Genomic DNA, 25,402 nt, shown 5'->3' on the forward strand with positions numbered 1-25,402 from the left:
TCACAGAGGTAAAAAGTATATTAATATAACTGAGATAAGGGGCAGTCTGCAGAGGCTTAGATACAGGGTAATCACAGAGGTAAAAAGTATATTAATATAACTGAGATAAGGAGCAGTCTGCAGAGGCTTAGATACAAGGTAATCACAGAGGTAAAAAGTATATTAATATAACTGAGATGAGGGGCAGTCTGCAGAGGCTTAGATACAAGGTAATCACAGAGGTAAAAAGTATATTAATATAACTGAGATAAGGAGCAGTCTGCAGAGGCTTAGATACAAGGTAATCACAGAGGTAAAAAGTATATTAATATAACTGAGATGAGGGGCAGTCTGCAGAGGCTTAGATACAAGGTAATCACAGAGGTAAAAAGTATATTAATATAACTGAGATAAGGGGCAGTCTGCAGAGGCTTAGATACAAGGTAATCACAGAGGTAAAAGTATATTAATATAACTGAGATGAGGGGCAGTCTGCAGAGGCTTAGATACAAGGTAATCACAGAGGTAAAAAGTATATTAATATAACTGAGATGAGGGGCAGTCTGCAGAGGCTTAGATACAAGGTAATCACAGAGGTAAAAAGTATATTAATATAACTGAGATAAGGGGCAGTCTGCAGAGTATTAGATACAAGGTAATCACAGAGGTAAAAAGTATATTAATATAACTGAGATAAGGAGCAGTCTGCAGAGGCTTAGATACAAGGTAATCACAGAGGTAAAAAGTATATTAATATAACTGAGATGAGGGGCAGTCTGCAGAGGCTTAGATACAGGGTAATCACAGAGGTAAAAGTATATTAATATAACTGAGATAAGGGGCAGTCTGCAGAGGCTTAGATACAAGGTAATCACAGAGGTAAAAAGTATATTAATATAACTGAGATGAGGGGCAGTCTGCAGAGGCTTAGATACAAGGTAATCACAGAGGTAAAAAGTATATTAATATAACTGAGATAAGGAGCAGTCTGCAGAGGCTTAGATACAAGGTAATCACAGAGGTAAAAAGTATATTAATATAACTGAGATAAGGGGCAGTCTGCAGAGGCTTAGATACAAGGTAATCACAGAGGTAAAAATTATATTAATATAACTGAGATAAGGGACAGTCTGCTGAGGCTTAGATACAAGGTAATCACAGAGGTAAAAGTATATTAATATAACTGAGATGAGGGGCAGTCTGCAGAGGCTTAGCTACAAGGTAATCACAGAGGAAAAAGTATATTAATACACAGAGGTAAAAAGTATATTAATATAACTGAGATGAGGGGCAGTCTGCAGAGGCTTAGATACAAGGTAATCACAGAGGTAAACAATACAAGGTATTAATATAACTGAGATAAGGGGCAGTCTGCAGAGGCTTAGATACAAGGTAATCACAGAGGTAAAAAGTATATTAATATAACTGAGATAAGGGGCAGTCTGCTGAGGCTTAGATACAAGGTAATCACAGAGGTAAAAGTATATTAATATAACTGAGATGAGGGGCAGTCTGCAGAGGCTTAGCTACAAGGTAATCACAGAGGAAAAAAGTATATTAATATAACTGAGATGAGGGGCAGTCTGCAGAGGCCTAGATACAAGGTAATCACAGAGGTAAAAAGTATATTAATATAACTGATATAAAGGGCAGTCTGCAGAGGCTTAGATACAGGGTAATCACAGAGGTAAAAAGTATATTAATATAACTGAGATAAGGAGCAGTCTGCAGAGGCTTAGATACAAGGTAATCACAGAGGTAAAAAGTATATTAATATAACTGAGATGAGGGGCAGTCTGCAGAGGCTTAGATACAAGGTAATCACAGAGGTAAAAAGTATATTAATATAACTGAGATAAGGGGCAGTCTGCAGAGGCTTAGATACAAGGTAATCACAGAGGTAAAAGTATATTAATATAACTGAGATGAGGGGCAGTCTGCAGAGGCTTAGATACAAGGTAATCACAGAGGTAAAAAGTATATTAATATAACTGAGATGAGGGGCAGTCTGCAGAGGCTTAGATACAAGGTAATCACAGAGGTAAAAAGTATATTAATATAACTGAGATAAGGGGCAGTCTGCAGAGGCTTAGATACAAGGTAATCACAGAGGTAAAAAGTATATTAATATAACTGAGATAAGGAGCAGTCTGCAGAGGCTTAGATACAAGGTAATCACAGAGGTAAAAAGTATATTAATATAACTGAGATGAGGGGCAGTCTGCAGAGGCTTAGATACAGGGTAATCACAGAGGTAAAAAGTATATTAATATAACTGAGATAAGGGGCAGTCTGCAGAGGCTTAGATACAAGGTAATCACAGAGGTAAAAAGTATATTAATATAACTGAGATGAGGGGCAGTCTGCAGAGGCTTAGATACAAGGTAATCACAGAGGTAAAAAGTATATTAATATAACTGAGATAAGGAGCAGTCTGCAGAGGCTTAGATACAAGGTAATCACAGAGGTAAAAAGTATATTAATATAACTGAGATGAGGGGCAGTCTGCAGAGGGTTAGATACAGGGTAATCACAGAGGTAAAAAGTATATTAATATAACTGAGATAAGGGGCAGTCTGCAGAGGCTTAGATACAAGGTAATCACAGAGGTAAAAAGTATATTAATATAACTGAGATAAGGGACAGTCTGCTGAGGCTTAGATACAAGGTAATCACAGAGGTAAAAGTATATTAATATAACTGAGATGAGGGGCAGTCTGCAGAGGCTTAGCTACAAGGTAATCACAGAGGAAAAAGTATATTAATACACAGAGGTAAAAAGTATATTAATATAACTGAGATGAGGGGCAGTCTGCAGAGGCTTAGATACAAGGTAATCACAGAGGTAAACAATACAAGGTATTAATATAACTGAGATAAGGGGCAGTCTGCAGAGGCTTAGATACAAGGTAATCACAGAGGTAAAAAGTATATTAATATAACTGAGATAAGGGGCAGTCTGCTGAGGCTTAGATACAAGGTAATCACAGAGGTAAAAGTATATTAATATAACTGAGATGAGGGGCAGTCTGCAGAGGCTTAGCTACAAGGTAATCACAGAGGAAAAAAGTATATTAATATAACTGAGATGAGGGGCAGTCTGCAGAGGCCTAGATACAAGGTAATCACAGAGGTAAAAAGTATATTAATATAACTGATATAAAGGGCAGTCTGCAGAGGCTTAGATACAGGGTAATCACAGAGGTAAAAAGTATATTAATATAACTGAGATAAGGGGCAGTCTGCAGAGGCTTAGATACAAGGTAATCACAGAGGCAAAAAGTGTATTAATATAACAGTGTTGGTTATGCAAAACTGGGGAATGGGTAATAAAGGGATTATCTATCGTTTAAAACAATAAAAATTATATTGTAGACTGTCCCTTTAATACAGAATACAATTACTTATAGGGTGGCATTAACAAATAGTGAAATAACTTCATCTAATACAGAATCTTACTAGCGCAAAATGATATGCTCATTTATGTAATGTTTGTAATACAGATCCTAGTTATGGGGTCAATTCCAAATGTTCTGATTTTCTTTACAATATAGAAAAATGGGAACGTCCTTTTTTTTCATTAGCAAAGTGATTTCAATCTTTCGAAGTCAATAAAAGCCAAGCTTATCAACTGCCACAAGATTTGATCCCCATTATCCTACAATAGCACTGTGAGATACTGATAATGACTGCTCATCAAGAAACATTGGAACCAATATACTGAACAAATTGCTCTAATCTAAAATTGTGGGTTTGCAATCTTTTTACCTCACATCACATCTCTATCACCTTCACAGTCAATAAGAACATGTAATGAGTGTGATTCTTTTTATGTTAGGTTAATGGGTTAATTGAGTCTTTGTGTGTTTTTGCAATTGGATAAAGTGGTGTTTATTTAATTACACTTTAATGTAATTTACTGATAGGTATGCAATGATATTGATTATGATAAAGCCATATTCGGTGTAATTCATTATTTGGTGCAAATCTATCATTATTAAAAAGGCATGGGTTGCGGCCATTTTGTTTTTCTGGTCTGAACATGCACAAATTATTGGCCCATATGGGTTATGTGTTCTCTGTGGGTTTTGAGCATTTATTAAGTGTTCTTGGTTATTAAACTCAATGTGTCCATTTTGTGGATGACATTTAGTTGATAACTTCTGGTCTGATGGATACTGATTGCTGGTGACAATGTTGCCCTTGCAAGGTATGAGTGAATTTTTCCATATCCGCTGGGATCCAACACAAATATGAAAATGGTTTTATTGTTTAAATTGTGATCACTGCTGGTGGAAAAGGTTTATCGGGAGCCAAAAAGGAGCCAATAAACACAATTTAAAAGACTTGACTCGACCTTTATGTGTTAAAACCTTGCAAAGTTGTTAAACACACAGGTATTTTCTATGGAAAGTTAAATGCAGACATGCCAGTAGTTTATGGACAAATAAGATACATGGATACACACCTTAAGCATTATTATATTTATAAAAACAGCAATATTAAGGACACCCATAGTCCCTGATGCTCCTCTCATATAAATGTGTATACATGAATATATAAGGTAGAAGGAGAGAGAGGAAGGGACACTTCTGACACAAATATATCAATATAAAGACATCATATTGATCAGATTCTCACATGTGTGACTTTCCACCTTATTTTCATGCACATCTTCATTTTCACGAACATGTGGCTTTAGAAACAATAATTGCCTTCTGAGCGAATGTCTTAAATAGCATTGATATCATGAGATCTGACATCTTATTCTGCAACAGCTTGTGACGTTAGCAATTCCTGGCCAGTAAAGTTATCTATAAGTTTTGGGATCTCTGCAAATTCCTCCACATCTCCTTGAGGCTAAAAGTCTACTGTGTTTGACATCAACAACCACAGCCTCCTGTGAATGAGATGATGTTTGTTATCCTGTACACTGTCTTTGTTGGATATCAGAAGAGGAATGAATGACCTGGGGCCGTCTGCAGTTATGATTGGCTTGTGTTAAAGTAAACTTAAAACCATAAACCAGTCAGTAACAAGAAACAAAAAACATAAATCATGCATGAGATTGTGTTTGATTCTTCTGTGAATCAGTGATCTTTTTTGCTGCAATATTCTTTAAAAATGTTTATCTTGATTGAAATGTGACGTCACTGCTTTTGGTGTTTGCTGGAAGACATATTTGTGCACATGCAGTTAACATTTAAACAAACACAGACACTTCCTGGTTGCTAATAAATAGTAAAACATATAAATAAAAAAACACAATTAGCATATCAAGCAAGGCTGCTCATTAAAGTACCATTAAATACAGAAGAATTGCATAATCAACAAATGTATTGTAAAATGAGATTACAATAGCATTTAGGGGCCGAATTATCAAGCTCTGAATGGAGCTTGATGCCCCTGTTTCCGCGTGAGCCTTCAGGCTCTCCGGAAACAGCAGTTATGAAGCAGCGGTCTAAAGACCACTGCTCCATAACTTGTCTGCCTGCTCTGAGGCTGCGGACATCAATCCGCCAGATCCTGTATGATCGGGCTGATTGACACCCCCTGCTAGCGGCCGATTAGCCGAGAATCTGCAGGGGGCACCATTCCACAAGTAGTTCACCAGAACTGCTTGTGCAATGATAAATGCTGACAGCGTATGCTGTCAGCATTCATTGATGTCTGTTGGACATGATCCGCTGAGCGGATCATGTCGGGCAGACCGATGATAAATCAGCCCCCTAGTCTGAATTTTAAATGAGTAGTAGATTTTTTTTCTGACAAATTTCAAAATGAAATTTTCCCTACCCACTGTATCATGTGATAGCCATCAGCCAATCAGGAGCTGGTGCCTCAGATAGTGTGCATATAAAAAGAATGCACATTTTGATTAATAAATTGGAAAGTTGTTTAAAATTGAATGCTCGGAATTATGAAAGTTTAGTTTTGAATTCAGTGTCTCTTTTACTACATACAAATGTAATGCAATCTTTGACTATATTGGTATGTCATGTGATATGAAAAGGGCTAATTGCACATCTGTCACATGATTTAATTTTTTCCAAAATGGATGCCTCTATGATAGCACTGTGGCATTGATGTGGGAATGAGAGGGACAAAACGTGTGGGAACAGTGCCATTGTGACAGACAGGGATGTGATACAGCCAGTGTCAACTGCTTGGTTAGACTGAGCACCAGAGTGAGATGGGTTTAATCTCATATTAAGGCTTTGCCAGAGAGGGTAAGTGCCAGTGGGTAAGGGACAGCTTGTGGCAGTGGCAGCTTTAGGGCTAATTATTCTAGTGAGATTGATTTAAAGGGACATGAAGCCCAACAATTTATTTTATTATTCAGATAGAGCATACATTTTTCAATAACTTTCCAATTTACTTCTATTATTAATTTAGCTTAATTTTCTTGGTATCCTTTATTAAAGCAGCAGTAATGTTCTACTAAAAGCTAGCTGAACACATCAATAAGCCAATGACAAGAGGCATATATGCACAGCCACCAATCAGCAAGCTAGATCTTAGCTACTGAGCCTACCTAGGTATGCTTTTCAAGAAAGAATACTAAGAGAACAAAGCCAATTAGATACTAGAAGTAAATTAGAAAGCTGTTTAAAATTGTATGCTCTTTCTGAATTATGAAAGAAAAATTTGGGGCTTCATGTCCCTTTAACCTCATACTGAGACTTTGCCCGTGAGAGGGGTTGCTAGCCTGTGGAAGAGGATAAAAGGGCTCATCTTGAGAAAAGGGTGGGCAACCACAGGTGGGAGATACATACAAGGGTAAATTTAATGCAAAATTAACTTCTGTTTTCTTTCATTTTCATTGTTATGTTTATTGTTTCATTAAATCATAAAGGGGCACCACAGACATTGTTAACTGCTCTATCATCTAACACCTAGTTCTCTTTTCTCTCCTTCACTTAGTTCCCCTCTCTCCTTCTCTACACCTCTCTCTCTCTCTCTCTCTCTCTCTCATCCCCTAGTTCTCTATTTTGTTCTTTTATCAGTTTCCCTCTCTTTCTCTCTCTCTCTCATCCGCTAGTTCTCTATTCTCTCCTTTTATCAGTTTCCCTCTCTCTCATCCGCTAGTTCTCTATTCTCTCCTTTTATCAGTTTCCCTCTCTCTCTCTCATCCGCTAGTTCTCTATTCTCTCCTTTTATCAGTTTCCCTCTCTCTCTCTCATCCGCTAGTTCTCTATTCTCTCCTTTTATCAGTTTCCCTCTCTCTCTCTCATCCGCTAGTTCTCTATTCTCTCCTTTTATCAGTTTCCCTCTCTCTCATCCGCTAGTTCTCTATTCTCTCCTTTTATCAGTTTCCCTCTCTCTCTCTCATCCGCTAGTTCTCTATTCTCTCCTTTTATCAGTTTCCCTCTCTCTCTCTCATCCGCTAGTTCTCTATTCTCTCCTTTTATCAGTTTCCCTCTCTCTCTCTCATCCGCTAGTTCTCTATTCTCTCCTTTTATCAGTTTCCCTCTCTCTCTCTCATCCACTAGTTCTCTATTCTCTCCTTTTATCAGTTTCACACACTCTCTTTCATCACCTAGTTCTCTATTTTTTTCTTTTATCAGTTTCCCTCTCTCTCTCCTCTCTCTCTCATCTGCTAGTTCTCTATTGTCTCCTTTTATCAGTTTCCCTCTCTCTCTCATCCGCTAGTTCTCTATTCTCTCCTTTTATCAGTTTCACTCTCTCTCTCCTCTCTCTCTCATCTGCTAGTTCTCTATTCTCTCCTTTTATCAGTTTCACTCTCTCTCTCTCTCTCTCATCTGCTAGCTCTCTATTTTCTCTTTTTAACAGTTCCCCTCTCTCTCTTTCTCTCTCTCTCTCATCTGCTAGTTCTCTATTATCTCCTTTTATCAGTTTCCCTCTCTCTCTCATCCGCTAGTTCTCTATTCTGTCCTTTTATCAGTTTCTCTCTCTCTCTCTCATCCGCTAGCTCTCTATTTTCTCCTTTTAACAGTTTCCCTCTCTCTCTCTCTCATCCGCTAGTTCTCTATTCTCTCCTTTTATCAGTTTCCCTCTCTTTCTCTCTCTCTCTTTCATCTGCTAGTTCTCTATTTTCTCCTTTTATCAGTTTCCCTCTCTCTTTCTCATTCGTTAGTTCTCTATTCTCTCCTTTAATCAGTTTCACTCTCTCTCTCTCTCTCTCTCTCTCATCCGCTAGTTCTCTATTTTCTCCTTTTAACAGTTTCCCTCTCTCTCTTTCTCTCTCTCTCATCCGCAAGTTCTCTATTCTCTCCTTTTATCAGTTCCCCCCTCTCTCTCTCTCTCATCCGCTAGTTCTCTATTCTCTCCTTTTATCAGTTCCCCTCTATCTCTCTCTCTCTCTCTCTCTCATCTGCTAGTTCTCTATTTTGTCCTTTTAACAGATTCCCTCTCTCTCTCTCTCTCTCTCTCTCTCTCTCTCGCTCTCTCTCTCATCCACTAGTTCTCTATTTTCTTCTTTTATCAGTTCCCCCCCTCTCTCTCTCTCTCATCCGCTAGTTCTCTATTCTCTCCTTTTATCAGTTCCCCTCTATCTCTCTCTCTCTCTCTCTCTCTCTCTCATCTGCTAGTTCTCTATTTTGTCCTTTTAACAGATTCCCCCTCTCTCTCTCTCTCTCTCTCTCTCTCGCTCTCTCTCTCGCTCTCTCTCTCTCTCTCATCCGCTAGTTCTCTATTTTCTTCTTTTATCAGTTTCCCTCTTTCTCTCTTCCGCTACTTCTCTATTCTCTCCATTTATCAGTTTCCCTCTTTTTTTCTCTCTATCTCTCTCATCCGCTAGTTCTCTATTTTCTCTTTTTATCAGTTTCCCTCTCTCTCTCATCCGCTAGTTCTCTTTTCTCTCCTTTTATCAGTTTTCCTATTTCTCTCTTTCTCTCTCATCCGCTAGTTCTCTATTTTCTCCTTTTATCAGTTTCCCTCCCTCCCTTTCTCTCTCTCTCTCTCTCTCTCTCTCTCTCTCTCTCTCATCCATTAGTTCTCTATTCTCTCCATCTCTGTTTCCCCCCCTCTCTCTTTCATCCCCTAGTTCTCTATTTTCTCTTTTTATCAGTTTCCCTCTCTCTCTCATCCGCTAGTTCTCTATTCTCTCCATTTATCAGTTTCCCTCTCTTTCTCTCTCTCTCTCTCTCTCTCTCTCATCCACTAGTTCTCTATTCTCTCCTTTTATCAGTTTCCCTCTCTTTCTCTCTCTCTCTCTTTCTCTCTCTCTCTCTCTCTCATCCGCTAGTTCTTTATTCTCTCCTTTTATCAGTTTTCCTATTTCTCTCTCTCTCTCTCATCCGCTAGTTATCTATTTTCTCCTTTTATCAGTTTCCCTCTCTCTCTCATCTGCTAGTTCTCTATTCTCTCCATTTATCAGTTTCCCTCCCTTTCTCTCTCTCTCTCTCATCCGCTAGTTCTTTATTCTCTCCTTTTATCAGTTTTCCTATTTCTCTCTCTCTCTCTCTCTCATCCGCTAGTTCTCTATTTTCTCCTTTTATCAGTTTCCCTCTCTCTCTCTCATCCGCACTCTATTCTCTCCTTTTATCAGTTTCCCTCCCTTTCTCTCTCTCTCTCTCTCTCTCTCTCTCTCTCTCTCTCTCTCTCTCATCCATTAGTTCTCTATTCTCTCCTTTTATCAGTTTCCCTCCCTTTCTCTCTCTCTCTCTCTCTCTCATCCATTAGTTCTCTATTCTCTTCATCTCTGTTTCCCCCTCTCTCTCTTTCATCCCCTAGTTCTCTATTATCTAATTTTATCAGTTTCCCTCTCATCCCCTAGTTCTCTATTATCTCATTTTATCAGTTTCCCTTTCATCCGCTAGTTCTCTATTATCTCATTTTATCAGTTTCCCTCTCATCCGCTAGTTCTCTATTATCTCATTTTATCAGTTTCCCTCTCATCCGCTAGTTCTCTATTATCTCATTTTATCAGTTTCCCTCTCATCCGCTAGTTCTCTATTATCTCATTTTATCAGTTTCCCTCTCTCATCCACTAGTTCTCTATCCATCTCTCAGTCCCCCCTCTCTCACCTGCTCATTTTCTCTTCTTCTCTCACTTTCCCTCTGTCACCTTCTGTCACTCTCCCTCTGCTTTTTGCTATATCAGTCACCATGTCTGTCACTAACTTCCTGTATCACACTTGCTGTATCTCAGTCAATAACTCTCCCTTTCTTGCCCTCTATCACTCTCCCTTGCCTCTATCTTATGCACCCATCATGTGCCTATATATTACAGCAGTAAATACTTTTTTATATATATTGTAGTTGTATGTCATTTGCTGTCAAATGCAGGTCAATGTAAAACATTTTTTTTTAACTATTATTATCGGTTATTTGTAGAGCACCAACAGATTGCGCAGTGCTATAAACATAGGCGGAATACAAGGAAACATTTATAGGGATCAGACAGTTAAAGGGCCCTGCCAAGAGTCGCTCTGTTGTAGTCAGCTCTAAAGAAGGGGATCTACAAACAGCATGGCTCTTAGGCTTACATCCTAAGGGGGTTCAGGGGAAAGGTTAGTGTAGGTTGTATGCATCCCTGAACAATAGAGTCTTTAGGGAGTGCTTGAAGTTTTCAAAACTAGGGCAGAGTCTTGTGGAGCAAGGCAGAGAGTTCCACAAGATGGGATCCAGTCTGGAGAAGTCCTGTAAATGGGAATGTGAGGAGGTAACCAGAGAGGAGGAGAATAGGAGATCATGAGCAGAGCGAAGGGGGCGGGAGGGAGAGTATCTGGAGACAAGGTCTGAGATATAGGGGGGAGCAGTGCAGTTGAGGGCTTTATGTGTCAGAGTGAGAATTTTGTGTTTAATCCTCGAGGCAAGAGGAAGCCAGTGAAGGGAATAGCAGAGAGGTGCAGCAGATGAAGAGCGACGTGTAAGGAAGATGAGCCTGGCAGAGGCATTTATTATGGATTGTAAAGGAGCTATGCGGCAGCTGGGGAGACCAGAGAGGACAGAGTTGCAGTATTCTAGGCGGGAAAGGATGAGAGAGTGGATTAAAATCTTAGTTGTGTCTTGTGTAAGGAAGTGTCTCATTTTAGAGATGTTTTTAAGGTGGAAGTGGCAGGATTTAGCCAAGGACTGAATGTGAGGAGTGAAAGAAAGATCTGAGTCAAATGTGACCCCGAGACATCGGGCATGTGGGGTAGGGGTAATGATGGAGTTGTCGACAGTTATAGAGAGATTGGGGGTGGAGATTTTGGAAGGAGGGAAAATAAGGAGCTCAGTTTTGGAGAGATTTAGCTTGAGGTAGTGAGAGGACATCCAGGAAGAGATGTGAGAAAGTCAGTTAGTGACACAGGGTGTCATCAGCATACAAATAATATTGGAACCCATGGGACTTTATTAGGAAACCTAATGATGATTTGTAGATTGAGAAGAGAATGGGACTGAGGACAGAGTCTTGTGGTACCCCAACAGAAAATGGTGATGGGGCAGAGGAGGCCCCAGAAAAGGCTACACTAAAGGTACGGTTTGACAGGTAGGAAGATAACCACAAGAGGGCTGTGTCACAAATGCCGAATGATTGGAGGGTTTGGAGCAAAAGTACCAAACAGTATCAAAGGTTGAGTATAGATCAAGGAGGATAAGCAGAGAGAAGTAGTCTTTTAATTAGTTGGTAACCTTAACGATTGATGTGGAATGATGAGGATGAAACCCAGATTGCAGTGGGTCAAGGAGGGAGTTTAATGTAAGTAAATGGGATAGGCGTGCATATACTAGCTTTTTGAGAAGCTTTGAGGCAAGAGGGAGTAGGGAAATAGGGCGGTAGTTGGATGGGGTGGTTGGATCAAGAGAAGGTTTTTTGAGGATAGGTGTGACCAGTGTATGTTTCAGAGATGAGGGAAATATACCGGTGCTAAGGGAGAGGTTGAAAATGTGTGTGAGTATACGGGTAAGGGTAAAAGAGAGGGAGGGGAGCAGCTTTGAGGGGATAGGGTCAAGAGGACAGGTAGTGAGGTGACAGCGCAGTATAAGTGCCGAACTTCTTCCTCAGTAACAGAGGAGAAAGAGCTAAATTTATGGCTACATGGGTTGTGGTTGATTGCAAGTGTTTCAGGGGGTGAGAGAATGGAAGTATGTTGAGAGCTGATTTAGTTTCTGATGGAGTAGATTTTGTTATTGAAGTGGCTGGCAAAGTCTTGAGCTGACAGAGAAGTTGTATTAGGAGGTGGGGGAGGGCGGAGGAGAGTATTGAAAGTGGAGAACAGACATTTTGGGTTTAAAGAAAGATTAGAGATAAGAGTAGAGAAGTAATGTTGCTTATGCATGAAACAAAGTCATCACTTTCATATTCTTTCATTTAATCAATCATAAGGCAAATATAACCCGCGCTGCATATTTAATTAATCATAAGGTAAATATCACCTGCGCTGCATATAATATTTTCTCATGTCAAAGTTTAATAGATTATTATGGGGGAACTAAGATTTATATATTTATATATTTATCTATTTAACATAAAATCAGCTAATTAACTGCAATCATTAACCTCTTTCTATAGGTGATGTTAATTATGAGGTTTTAAGTGTAATCCATCTCACATTTTCATTTTACATCAAGCAATTTGGTAATTTTTAGAGGAAAATTAGCATCTCAGAATATGTTGCTTAGCAACTGTATGCAAGATGGTGTAAAAAGGGGCTTTGTGCTTGTAACCTTCACCTGTGATTGACTCAGCTGCAATAGACACACACATGTCTTCCGCTGCCCTCATTTGGCAAGTGAAAGATGAAAATCTGACAGCTTTGTAAACTGCTGGATGTTATTATTTTGTTGACAAACAGAGTAACAGCTTATGGCTAGTCAAAAACAATTAACACCATGAGGCCCATTTATCAAGCCGTCAACCGCAAATACGCTGGAATTCCGCAGCGTAATTGTGGAGAGCTTGATTCGCCCTATTTATCAAAGCCTACAGACCGGCAAAAGTTGAAATCTGTGATGTAACATATGATCCGCTGGTCTCAATCCGACACAGATCGATGCTTACGTCATTACAGATGTTCCGAATACAAATTCGGCACTATCTGACAACTTTTGCAAGTTATCAAACTTCTAACAGGTACACTCACCACTATTCCGGCCCAGCGCATCTGGTTTTTAATCCGCCATCCTGGATGCTGCAGATGCCAAAGGAATCAATGGGAGTCTGAAAGCAGTGAAAGCTTATGTTCGATGTTGCCAGATATCCCATTGATTTCTATGGTAGAATAAAAGTTACAATTACACCTAACACCCTAACATAAGCCAAGAGTCTAAACACCCCTAATATCCCACCCCCGACATTGCCGCCACCTACATAATGTTATTAACCCCTATTCCGCCACTCCAGGACCCCGCCGCCACTAAATAAAGTTATTAACCCCTATCCTGCCGCTCCCGGAGCTCACCACAACTAAATAAAGTTATTAACCCCTTTTCCGCCACTCCCGGAGCCCACCACAACTAAATAAATGTATTAACCCCTGGCCTCCCACATCACTACCACTAACTAACCCTATTAACCCCTAAACCGCCAGCCCCCGACATCGCCATAAACTAAATTAACCTATTAACCCCTAAACCTAACAACCCGCTAACTTTACATTATAATTACCTAATCCCTATCTTATAATAAATGTAAACTTACCTTTAGAATTAAATTAAACTATATTAAACTACTAATTAACCTACCCTAACTATTATACTAAAATTACATTAAATTATATTAAACTATATTAAACTATTCATTAACCTACCCTGTTATACTAAAATTACATTAAACTAACAATTAAATTAACTATATTACATATTTAAAAACCTTACCCTACTCAAATTATTTAAATCTACTATTAAAAATTACTAAGTTACACAAAATAAAAAGCACTAAGTTACACAAAATAAAAAACACTAAGTTACACAAAGTAAAAAACACTAAGTTACAAAAAATAAACACTAAAAATTACACAAAATAAAAAATAAATTATCAAATATTTAAACTAATTACACCTAATCTAATAGAACTATGAAAATAAAAAAGCCCCCCAAAATAAAAAAAAACCCCTAGCCTACAATAAACTACCAATGGCCCTTAAAAGGGCCTTTTGCAGGGCATTGCCCCAAAGAAATCAGCTCTTTTACCTGTAAATAAAAATACAAATACCCCCAACAGTAAAACCCACCACCTACACAACCAAACCCCCCAAATAAGCTAAGCTCCCCATTGCTCTGTAAAGGGCATTTGTATGGGCATTGCCCCTAAAAGGGCATTTAGCTATTTTTCAGCCCAAACCCCTAATCTAAAATTAAAACCCACCCAATAAACCCTTAAAAAACCTAACACTAACCCCGAAGATCCACTTACAGTTTTTGAGGACCCGACATCCATCCTCAATGAAGTGGCAGATGTCCTCAGCAAAGCCGGTAGAAGTCTTCATCCAAGCGGGCCAAAGTCTTCATCCAAGCCGGCAGAAGTCTTCATCCAGACGGCATCTTCTATCTGCATCCATCCGGCGCTGAGCGGCTCCATCTTCAAGACATCTGGCGTGGAGCATCCTCCGCTTCCGACGTCTTCTGAACAATGAAGTTTCCCTTTAAATGATGTCATCCAAGATGGCATCCCTTACATTCCGATTGGCTAATAGAATTCTATCAGCCAATAGGAATTAAGGTGGAAAAAATCCTATTGGCTGTTGCAATAAGCCAATAGAATTGAGCTTTCAACCTATTGGCTGATCGGAGCAGCCAATAGGATGAAAGCTCAATCCTATTGGCTGATTGCAACAGCCAATAGGATTTTTTCCACCTTAATTCCGATTGGCTGATAGAATTCTATTAGCCAATCGGAATGTAAAGGATGCCATCTTGGATGACATCATTTAAAGGGAAACTTCATTGTTCAGAAGATGTCGGAAGAAGAGGATGCTCCGCGCCGGATGTCTTGAAGATGGAACCCCTCAGTGCCGGATGGATGAAGATAGAAGATGCCGTCTGGATGAAGACTTCTGCCGGCTTGGATGAAAACTTCGGCCCGCTTGGATGAAGACTTCTGCCGCTTTGTTGAGGATGGATGTTGGGTCTTCAATAACTGTAAGTGGATCTTCGGGGGTTAGTGTTAGGTTTTTTAAGGGTTTATTGGGTGGGTTTTAATTTTAGATTAGGGGTTTGGGCTGAAAAATAGCTAAATGCCCTTTTAAGGGCAACGCCCATACAAATGCCCTTTTTAGGGCAATGGGGAGCTTAGGTTTTTTAGATAGGTTTTTATTTGGGGGGTTTGGTTGTGTGGGTGGTGAGTTTTACTGTTAGGAGGTATTTGTATTTTTATTTACAGGTAAAAGAGCTGATTTCTTTGGGGAAATGCCCCGCAAAAGGACCTTTTAAGGGCCATTGGTAGTTTATTGTAGGCTAGGAGTTTTTTTTATTTTGGGGGAGCTTTTTATTTTCAAAGGGCTATTAGATTAGGTGTAATTTTAAATATTTGATAATTAATTTTTTATTTTGTGTAACTTAGTATTTTTTATTTTATGTAACTTAGTTGTTATTTTTTGTAACTTAGTAATTTTTAATAGTAGATTTAAATAATTTGAGTAGGGTTAGGTTTTTAAATATGTAATATAGTTAATTTAATTGTTAGTTTAATGTAATTTTAGTATAATAGGGTAGGTTAATGAATAGTTTAATATAGTTTAATGTATTTTTAGTATAATAGTTAGTGTAGGTTAATTAGTAGTTTAATATAATTTAATTTAATTCTAAAGGTAAGTTTAAATGTATTATAAGATAGGGATGAGTTAATATTTACTGTAAAGTTAGAGGGTTGCTAGGTTTAGGGGTTAATAGCTTAATTTAGTTTATGGCGATGGGGGTGCTGGCGGTTTAGGGGTTAATAGGTTTAGTAAGTGGTAGTGATGTGGGAGGCCAGGGGTTTAGGGGCTAATACATTTATTTAGTTGCAGAGGGCTCCGGGAGCGTCGGGATAGGGTTTAATAACTTTATTAGAGTTGCGGTGGGCTCCGGGAATGGCGGTATAGGGGTTAATAACTTTATTAGCATTGCGGTGGGCTCCGGGAGCGGTGGGATAGGGGTTAATAACTTTATTAGAGTTGCGGTGGGCTCCGGGAGCAGCGGGAGGGGGTTAATAACTTTATTTAGTTGTGGCGGGGTCCGGGAGCGGCGGGATAGGGGTTAAACACTTTAGTATAGTGGCGGCGTTTAGTGACAGGATATAAATAAAGTTAGGAAAAAGCCTGAATAGCAGCGAGATCGATGACTGTTAGTTAACAAAAGTCCGCTGCTCATCGCCCCGTACTTGGTGTGCAGCTTTTTGACAGCTTTTTTGATAAATAAGGAGAGCGTATTCAGGTCCGTGGCCGCAATGTTAGGCGAGCGTATTGGTGCCGGCGAATGCAGCACAGTTGACGGCTTGAAAAATATCCCTCTATTAATGAAAACTCAGTCAATGCAGGTGATAATGATGACTACTGCAAATTAAATACTGAATGTTATTTCTTTACGAACCATAAATAATGCTTTTAAAGAATCCTAGGTCTGAATTAATTCACATACATGTTTTCATTATTTTTTTTAAACACTGTTATTATAGAAAGAGTTGTAAAAATTGTGTTTGAAGCCTCTGATTTACAAGAAATTAGCACCCAGCATTTTAACTAAATGTTTTTTGCTGGCGACAGCAGTGAGCATGTTTGTATATGGAGGAATTCAAATGAACAGAGATCTCTGACTCATTTTGTGGTACTTGTAAGTAATCCTTCAAATTCTGACTCCAAAAATGTAAACACTTGTAATGCTTGTAGTGGTTTTCTTCTGTATATATGCTGCAGCTGTGTGCTTGTGTTGGCTCTCTCCGTATTTAAGCGTTACATAAACACAGACCTGGCAAAAAGGATAATGCAATAAATGTTTTGGTTTAATGAAGGTAAATGATGATGTAGCCACAGATGGGGATCTATAGGTGTCATGTTATGTCCCATAAAGTCTAACAGATACTCAGATGTCAGAGCAATAAGATGACTAGGAGCTTGTACCACTATGGCCTACATTCATCAATGCTCTTGCAATTGCTTAGGGCTCTCCTTTAAATCATCATGTACAAAATAATTTGACCACTGCTTTGCTTGTCTTTTGCAGGGTCTTGTTAGTGAGTTTAAACCTTAAAGTATTCACAAGTTGCTCAACATGTTGAGGTTTAACAGTGCCAGGTGCCAAAACTATAAATTACAATCAAATGATGAGTTTCAGGTTCATAATCATTGCTTTCTTCTATGCCTACATGGGACTCTAAAGTTACTGAACCAAAACAGGAATATTTATTCATCTCTAATTTTAGTGAATCAAGACACCTATGTTCCCTTATTTGCTGTCTTATGACTAAATAAAACAATTCTGGGTTATCTGTCCAAAAGTAAAAAATAAAATCCAGCTGCTGATGCTATAATTTTAGATCATAAAGGTCTAGAGATAACGCTAAACCATTCAGAGTGGTGCAAAATAACTTTATTTAAGACAAATGTATAAGCAGGAGTTCTGTTTAGTAATTTATTATGTTTTTCAGCCCTGCATATGGCGGCCGTGATTGCCTTGGTCCCACTTATGAATACCAGATATGTAACAGCGAGGAATGTCGAGGACCGTTTGAGGACTTTCGTGCCCAGCAATGCTCCCAACGAAACTCATACTATACTCACCAGAACACCAAGCACACCTGGCTACCATATGAGCACCATGATGGTGAGTCTACCACAAACATTTAAGTTCTCTTACATGTAAAAGCTTGCTAACAGGACAAGAAAGTAGTTTTTCTTTTTTGTATGTTAAAGAGGGAATTTTATTACAGTTTTTTGAAAAATAGATATTCCTCTCCTGATTAAAATTACTTATGGTTTTCATGGAAGCTTGACAATGTGTCAGGGTACCAGGAATCAGACTGAGACGTTAAGTGCAAAATTAATCACACCTTTATTAATAACAAAAAATAATAAAAAGTCCACAAGCCAAATAACAAGCCAGGAGTCAAAGCCAGAGCTGGTAGTCAGACGTGCCGAGTCAGGATCCAAAGCGAGCAGTCAGATGAGCCGGGATCAGGAACTAGGAAAACAGCAGAGTCAGGAACAAGCCAGGGATCAGGAACCAGAAGGGACGTTAGACAAGCCAGGTAATACACAGGAACTGGAACACAGGAACTAATAAATAAGTCTGAGACAATGCAAGGGCAAAAGCATACTGAACAGAGGCCCTTTAAATAATAAGTGTGACATCATAATCCTGGGACTGCAACCTGTCTCACACTGATGATGTTCACCAGTTTGGCCATAAGAGGGAGCCTAGATGAGTGAGCAGCGTTACACACTCTGCATCAGATTCAATGAGAGAGATAAGTAAAATGGCAGCCAGCAGCAATCAGCAAACAGCAAACAAAGTAGGGTGAAACCCTGACACACTGCACGGTTGTGAGTTTTGTCCTTACAAACCAATGAGATACTAATTTCTAGGTAGTGGTACATAGGTTGTATTTACTGCTAGTTTAAATATCAGTGTAAACAGATTTTTTATGTTTAATTATTGTGTATGTTTAATTATTTCTTTTTTTTTTATGCATGTTTATTTTAGTTTCCCTTTAAAGGGACACTGAACCCAAAATTTTTCTTTCGTGATTCAGATAGAGCAGCAATTTTAAGCAACTTTCTAATTTACTCCTATTATCAAATTTTCTTCATTCTATTGGTATCTCTATTTGAAATGCAAGAATGTAAGTTTAGATGCCGGCCCATTTTTGGTGAATAACCTGGGTTATTCTTGCTGATTGGTGGATAAATTCATCCACCAATTAAAAAGTGCTGTCCAGAGTCCTGAACCAAAAAAAGAAGCTTAGATGCCTTCTTTTTCAAATAAAGATAGCAAGTGAACAAAGTAAAATTGATAATAGGAGTAAATTAAAAAGTTGCTTAAAATTGCATGCTCTATCGGAAATCACTAAATAAAAAAAAATGGGTTCAGTGTCCCTTTTAGTAAAAGTAAAAAAATAATAATTACAAATGCATTTAAATAAACGTTGTAATGATTTGTCTGTATGTAATCTATTCGCCTGCACTGACATGATTCTTTTTTCTGCTGAAGTTGTGCGAGCGAGCACCACTATCCCGTCATGTCACTTATGACAACGGTGACGTCCTAGGGGCAGAGTTTGCAATAAACTGTTATAAACTAAAAAGTAAGATTCTCCACAAGGGATTTACATGAATATTTACTCAAAAGATATTATATTTTCATTGTGCTTATTATAAATCTTAAAAATATTATTTTAAACAAAAACAGGTTAGGCTAAAGATCTTTAACGTTATTTTGAAACTAACTGGAAAGGGGATGTTTGTGTACAACTCATCTACTGGCTGATACTTCAGCACTTCTTTTGATGGATATTGACACAACCCACATAGAATTATAGCAAAACCTTGTTTTTTTTTGTTTATTTTTTAAGGGGGGGGGGGTACAGAAATATATGTTTTTCAAAGAACGAGAAACAAATGTATTAAAATTCTCTCTTTTAGATGAAACAGAGATAAAAATGAGTGCAATACCTAAGCTGAGTTACATCTGGCAGGCTGAGCGCTGAGCAATTTGTTTGTTCTTTTGAATATAATCACATTGTTCTAGATAAGATTATATTTTTCTTCTTATGTGGGTTACTTTTGTTCAGTGAGATCAATAGTCACAAGAAAGCAGAACTAATGTCAGATGGTTTTGTCTCTGCAGATGCCCAGAAGTGTGAGCTGATTTGCCAGTCCAAAGAGACGGGCGACGTGGTCTTCATGAACCAGGTAGTGCATGACGGGACTCGGTGCAGCTACAAAGATCCCTATAGCGTCTGCGCCAGAGGAGACTGTGTGGTAAGAAAATTGAGTTTAAATTGGCATTTAACACTAAGGGCCAGATTACAAGCTGAGCGCAAAATATTGCTTTCGCTAAAGCGATTTTGCACTCTGCTTTGTAAATCCAGTGCACCCAAATGTGCTGGTATTACAAGTGAGGTGCAATACAAACGGGACCTAGCTGGAGCCTCGTTCTCATGTTGTCAGACATGGCATGAGAACTAGCGCAAGCGATATTTAGTGCTACACTTGTAATCTAGCACGTAATGTATTGTTTTAGGGATCAATTTATCAAGCTCCGTATGGAGCTTGATGCCCCTTGTTTCCGGCGAAGTTATGAAGCAGCGGTCTACAGACTGCTGCTCCATAACCTGTCCGCCTGCTCTGAGGCGGCGGACAGAAATCAACCTGATCGTATACGATCGGGTTGATTGACACCCCCAGCTAGCGGCCGATTAGACATGAATCTGCAGGGGGCGTCATTGCACCAGCAGTTCACAAGAACTGCTGGTGCAATGATAAATGCCGACAGGGTATGCTATCGGCATTTATCGATGTGCGGCAGAAATGATACGCTACATCGTATCATGTCCGCTCGTACATTAATAAATTGACCCCTTAGTGTCTTTTGTGTTTGTAACATGGATCTCTACCTTCTGTCTGTTACAGCACATTGGGTGTGACAAGGAAATAGGGTCAATGAAAGAAGAAGACAAGTGCGGTGTCTGCGGAGGGGACAACTCTCATTGTCGTACAGTTAAAGCAACATTAGTAAAGATCCCAAAACAGAATGGTAAGGAATGTGTGTAGCTGCATATTGTGGGCGCAAGATTAATGTATCTCTAGGGAATAAGTGTGTGCACAAGATTATTGTGTCACAAGGGAATATTGTGCACAAGATTAATTTGTCACTAGGAAATCATCATGTGCACAAGATTCATTTTTCACTAGGGAATCATCTTGTGCACACAATTAATGTGTCACTAGGCAATCATCATGTGCACAAAATTAATGTGTCACTATGGAATCATCATGTGCACAAGATTAATGTGTCACTAGGCAATCATCATGTGCACAAAATTAATGTGTCACTATGGAATCATCATGTGCACAAGATTAGTTTATCACTAGGATTCATCGTGTGCTCAAGATTAATGTGTCACTAGGAATCATTGTGTGCTCAAGATCAATGTGTCACTAGGCAATCATCATGTGCACAAGATTAAATTATCACTAGTGAATCATCGTTTGCACACGATTAATGTGTCACTAGGGAGTGACACATTAATCATGTGCACAAGATTAAGTTGTCACTAGGGAATAATCATGTGCACAAGATTAAGTTGTCACTAGGATTCATCATGTGCACAAGACAAGATTAATTTGTCACTAGGGAATAATCATGTGCACAAGATTTAGTTGTCACTAGGATTCATCATGTGCACAAGATTAATTTGTCACTAGGATTCATTGTGTGCACACAATTCATGTATTACTAGGGAATCATCATGCACACAAGATTAATGTATTACTAGGGAATCATTGTGTGCACAAGATTAATGTATCACTAGGAAATCATTGTGTGCACAAGATTTATGTGTCACTAGGGAATCATCACATGCACAATATTAATGTGTCACTAGGGAATCATTGTGTGCACAATATTAATGTGTCACTAGGGAATCATTGTGTGCACAATATTAATGTGTCACTAGGGAATCATCATGTGCATAAGATTAATGTGTAACTAGGGATTCTAATTCTATTCTAATAAATGTATTAACCCCTAAAGCTAAGTCTAACCCTAACACTAACACCCCCCTAACTTAAATATAATTTTAATCTAACGAAATTAATTAACTCTTATTAAATAAATTAATCCTATTTAAAGCTAAATACTTACCTGTAAAATAAATCCTAACATAGCTACAATATAAATTATAATTACATTGTAGCTATTTTAGGATTAATATTTATTTTACAGGCAACTTTGTAATTATTTTAACCAGGTACAATAGCTATTAAATAGTTAAGAACTATTTAATAGTTACCTAGTTAATATAATTACAACATTACCTGTAAAATAAATCCTAACCTAAGTTACAATTAAACCTAACACTATACTATCATTAAATTAATTAAATAAAATACCTACAATTACCTACAATTAAACCTAACACTACACTATCAATACATTAATTAAATACAATATCTACAAATAACTACAATGAAATAAACTAACTAAAGTACAAAAAATAAAAAAGAACTAAGTTACAAAAAATAAAAAAATATCTACAAACATAAGAAAAATATTACAACAATTTTAAACTAATTACACCTACTCTAAGCCCCCTAATAAAACAACAAAGCCCCCCAAAATAAAAAATGCCCTACCCTATTCTAAATTACTAAAGTTAAAAGCTCTTTTACCTTACCAGCCCTGAACAGGGCCCTTTGCGGGGCATGCCCCAAGAAGTTCAGCTCTTTTGCCTGTAAAAAAAACATACAATACCCCCCCCCAACATTACAACCCACCACCCACATACCCCTAATCTAACCCAAACCCCCCTTAAATAAACCTAACACTAAGCCCCTGAAGATCTTCCTACCTTATCTTCACCATACCAGGTTCACCGATCTGTCCTGAAGAGCTCCTCCGATGTCCTGATCCAAGCCCAAGCGGGGGGCTGAAGATGTCCATGATCCGGTAGAAGTCTTCATCCAAGCGGGGCAGAAGAGGTCTTCCATCCGATTGAAGTCTTCATCCAAGCGGGGCAGAAGAGGTCTTCCATCCGATTGAAGTCTTCATCCAGGCGGCATCTTCTATCGACATCCATCTGGAGTGGAGCGGCAGCATCCTGAAGACCTCCGACGCGGAACATCCATCCTGGCCGACGACTGAACGACGAATGACGTTTCCTTTAAATGACATCATCCAAGATGGCGTCCCTCGAATTCCGATTGGCTGATAGGATTCTATCAGCCAATCGGAATTAAGGTAGGATGGAATCAGCCAATCAGATTTAGCTCGCATTCTATTGGCTGATCGGAACAGCCAATAGAATGCAAGCTCAATCTGATTGACTGATTGGATCAGCCAATCGGATTGAACTTGATTCTGATTAGCTGATTCCATCAGCCAATCAGAATATTCCTACCTTAATTCCGATTGGCTGATAGAATCCTATCAGCCAATCGGAATTCGAGGGACGCCATTTTGGATGACGTCATTTAAAGGAACCGTCATTCGTCGTTCAGTCGTCGGCCAGGATGGATGTTCCGCGTCGGAGGTCTTCAGGATGCTGCTGCTCCGCTCCAGATGGATGTCGATAGAAGATGCCGCCTGGATGAAGACTTCAATCGGATGGAAGATCTCTTCTGCCCCGCTTGGATGAAGACTTCAATCGGATGGAAGACCTCTTCTGCCCCGCTTGGATGAAGACTTCTACCGGATCATGGACATCTTCAGCCCCCCGCTTGGGCTTGGATCAGGACATCGGAGGAGCTCTTCAGGACGGATCGGTGAACCTGGTATGGTGAAGATAAGGTAGGAAGATCTTCAGGGGCTTAGTGTTAGGTTTATTTAAGGGGGGTTTGAGTTAGATTAGGGGTATGTGGGTGGTGGGTTGTAATGTTGGGGGGGGATATTGTATGTTTTTTTTACAGGCAAAAGAGCTGAACTTCTTGGGGCATGCCCCGCAAAGGGCCCTGTTCAGGGCTGGTAAGGTAAAAGAGCTTTGAACTTTAGTAATTTAGAATAGGGTAGGGCATTTTTTATTTTGGGGGGCTTTGTTGTTTTATTAGGGGGCTTAGAGTAGGTGTAATTAGTTTAAAATTGTTGTAATATTTTTCTTATGTTTGTAGATATTTTTTTATTTTTTGTAACTTAGTTCTTTTTTATTTTTTGTACTTTAGTTAGTTTATTTCATTGTAGTTATTTGTAGATATTGTATTTAATTAATGTATTGATAGTGTAGTGTTAGGTTTAATTGTAGGTAATTGTAGGTATTTTATTTAATTAATTTAATGATATTATAGTGTTAGGTTTAATTGTAACTTAGGTTAGGATTTATTTTACAGGTAATTTTGTAATTATTTTAACTAGGTAACTATTAAATAGTTCTTAACTATTTAATAGCTATTGTACCTGGTTAAAATAATTACAAAGTTGCCTGTAAAATAAATATTAATCCTAAAATAGCTACAATGTAATTATAATTTATATTTTAGCTATATTAGGGTTTATTTTACAGGTAAGTATTTAGCTTTAAATAGGAATAATTTATTTAATAAGAGTTAATTAATTTCGTTAGATTAAAATTATATTTAACTTAGGGGGGTGTTAGTGTTAGGGTTAGACTTAGCTTTAGGGGTTAATACATTTATTAGAATAGCGGTGAGCTCCGGTCGGCAGATTAGGGGTTAATAATTGAAGTTAGGTGTCGGCGATGTTAGGGAGGGCAGATTAGGGGTTAATACTATTTATTATAGGGTTAGTGAGGCGGATTAGGGGTTAATAACTTTATTATAGTAGCGGTGCGGTCCGCTCGGCAGATTAGGGGTTAATAAGTGTAGGCAGGTGGAGGCGACGTTATGGGGGGCAGATTAGGGGTTAATAAATATAATATAGGGGTCGGCGATGTTAGGGCAGCAGATTAGGGGTACATAAGGATAATGTAAGTAGCGGCGGTTTACGGAGCGGCAGATTAGGGGTTAATAATAATATGCAGGGGTCAGCGATAGCGGGGGCGGCAGAATAGGGGTTAATAAGTGTAAGGTTAGGGGTGTTTAGACTCGGGGTACAAGTTAGAGTGTTAGGTGCAGACGTAGGAAGTGTTTACGCATAGCAAACAATGGGGCTGCGTTAGGAGCTGAACGCAGCTTTTTTGCAGGTGTTAGGTTTTTTTTCAGCTCAAACAGCCCCATTGTTTTCTATGGGGGAATCGTGCACGAGCACGTTTTTGAGGCTGGCCGCTTGCGTAAGCAACTCTGGTATCGAGAGTTGAAGCTGCGTTAAAAATGCTCTACGCTCCTTTTTTGGAGCCTAACGCAGCCTTTATGTGGACTCTCAATACCAGAGTTATTTTTATGGTGCGGCCAGAAAAAAGCCGGCGTTAGCTACGCGGGTCCTTACCGACAAAACTCTAAATCTAGGCCATTGTGTGCACAAGAGTAATGTGTCACTAGGGAATCATTGTGTGCACAAGATTAATGTGTTGCTAGGGAATCATCGTGTGCACAAGATTAATGTGTTGCTAGGGAATCATCGTGTGCACAAGATTAATGTATCACTAGGGAATCATCGTGTGCACAGATTAACTAAGGAATCCTTGTATGCACAAGATTAATGTATCACTAGGAAATCATTGTGTGCACAAGATTAATGTATCACTAGGGAATCATCATGAGCACAAGATTAATGTGTCACTAGGGAATCATCATGTGCAGAAGATTAATGTATCACAAGGAAATCATTGTGTGCACAAGAGTAATGTGTCACTAGGGAGTTGTCGTGTGCACAAGAGTAATGTGTCACTAGGGAATCTGTTGGAGGTAAGTATGTGGTGTATTACTGTTTTATCTCTTTATCTGTACAC

General features: G+C 38.8%; 1 protein-coding gene across 2 annotated transcripts in view; it reads left to right on the forward strand.

The window, feature by feature from the left end:
* Positions 1-25,402, forward strand: part of ADAMTS14 (ADAM metallopeptidase with thrombospondin type 1 motif 14) — a 265,871-nt gene that overhangs the window by 196,844 nt on the left and 43,625 nt on the right. For both annotated transcript variants that reach the window (XM_053691940.1, XM_053691941.1), the window contains exons 12-14: positions 17,492-17,667; positions 19,690-19,823; positions 20,475-20,598. In XM_053691940.1, coding sequence (XP_053547915.1) covers positions 17,492-17,667; positions 19,690-19,823; positions 20,475-20,598 — 434 coding nt within the window. The remainder of the gene's footprint in view (positions 1-17,491; positions 17,668-19,689; positions 19,824-20,474; positions 20,599-25,402) is intronic.

Source organism: Bombina bombina, chromosome 9 (genome assembly GCF_027579735.1).
Source record: "Bombina bombina isolate aBomBom1 chromosome 9, aBomBom1.pri, whole genome shotgun sequence".
NCBI lineage: Eukaryota > Metazoa > Chordata > Amphibia > Anura > Bombinatoridae > Bombina > Bombina bombina.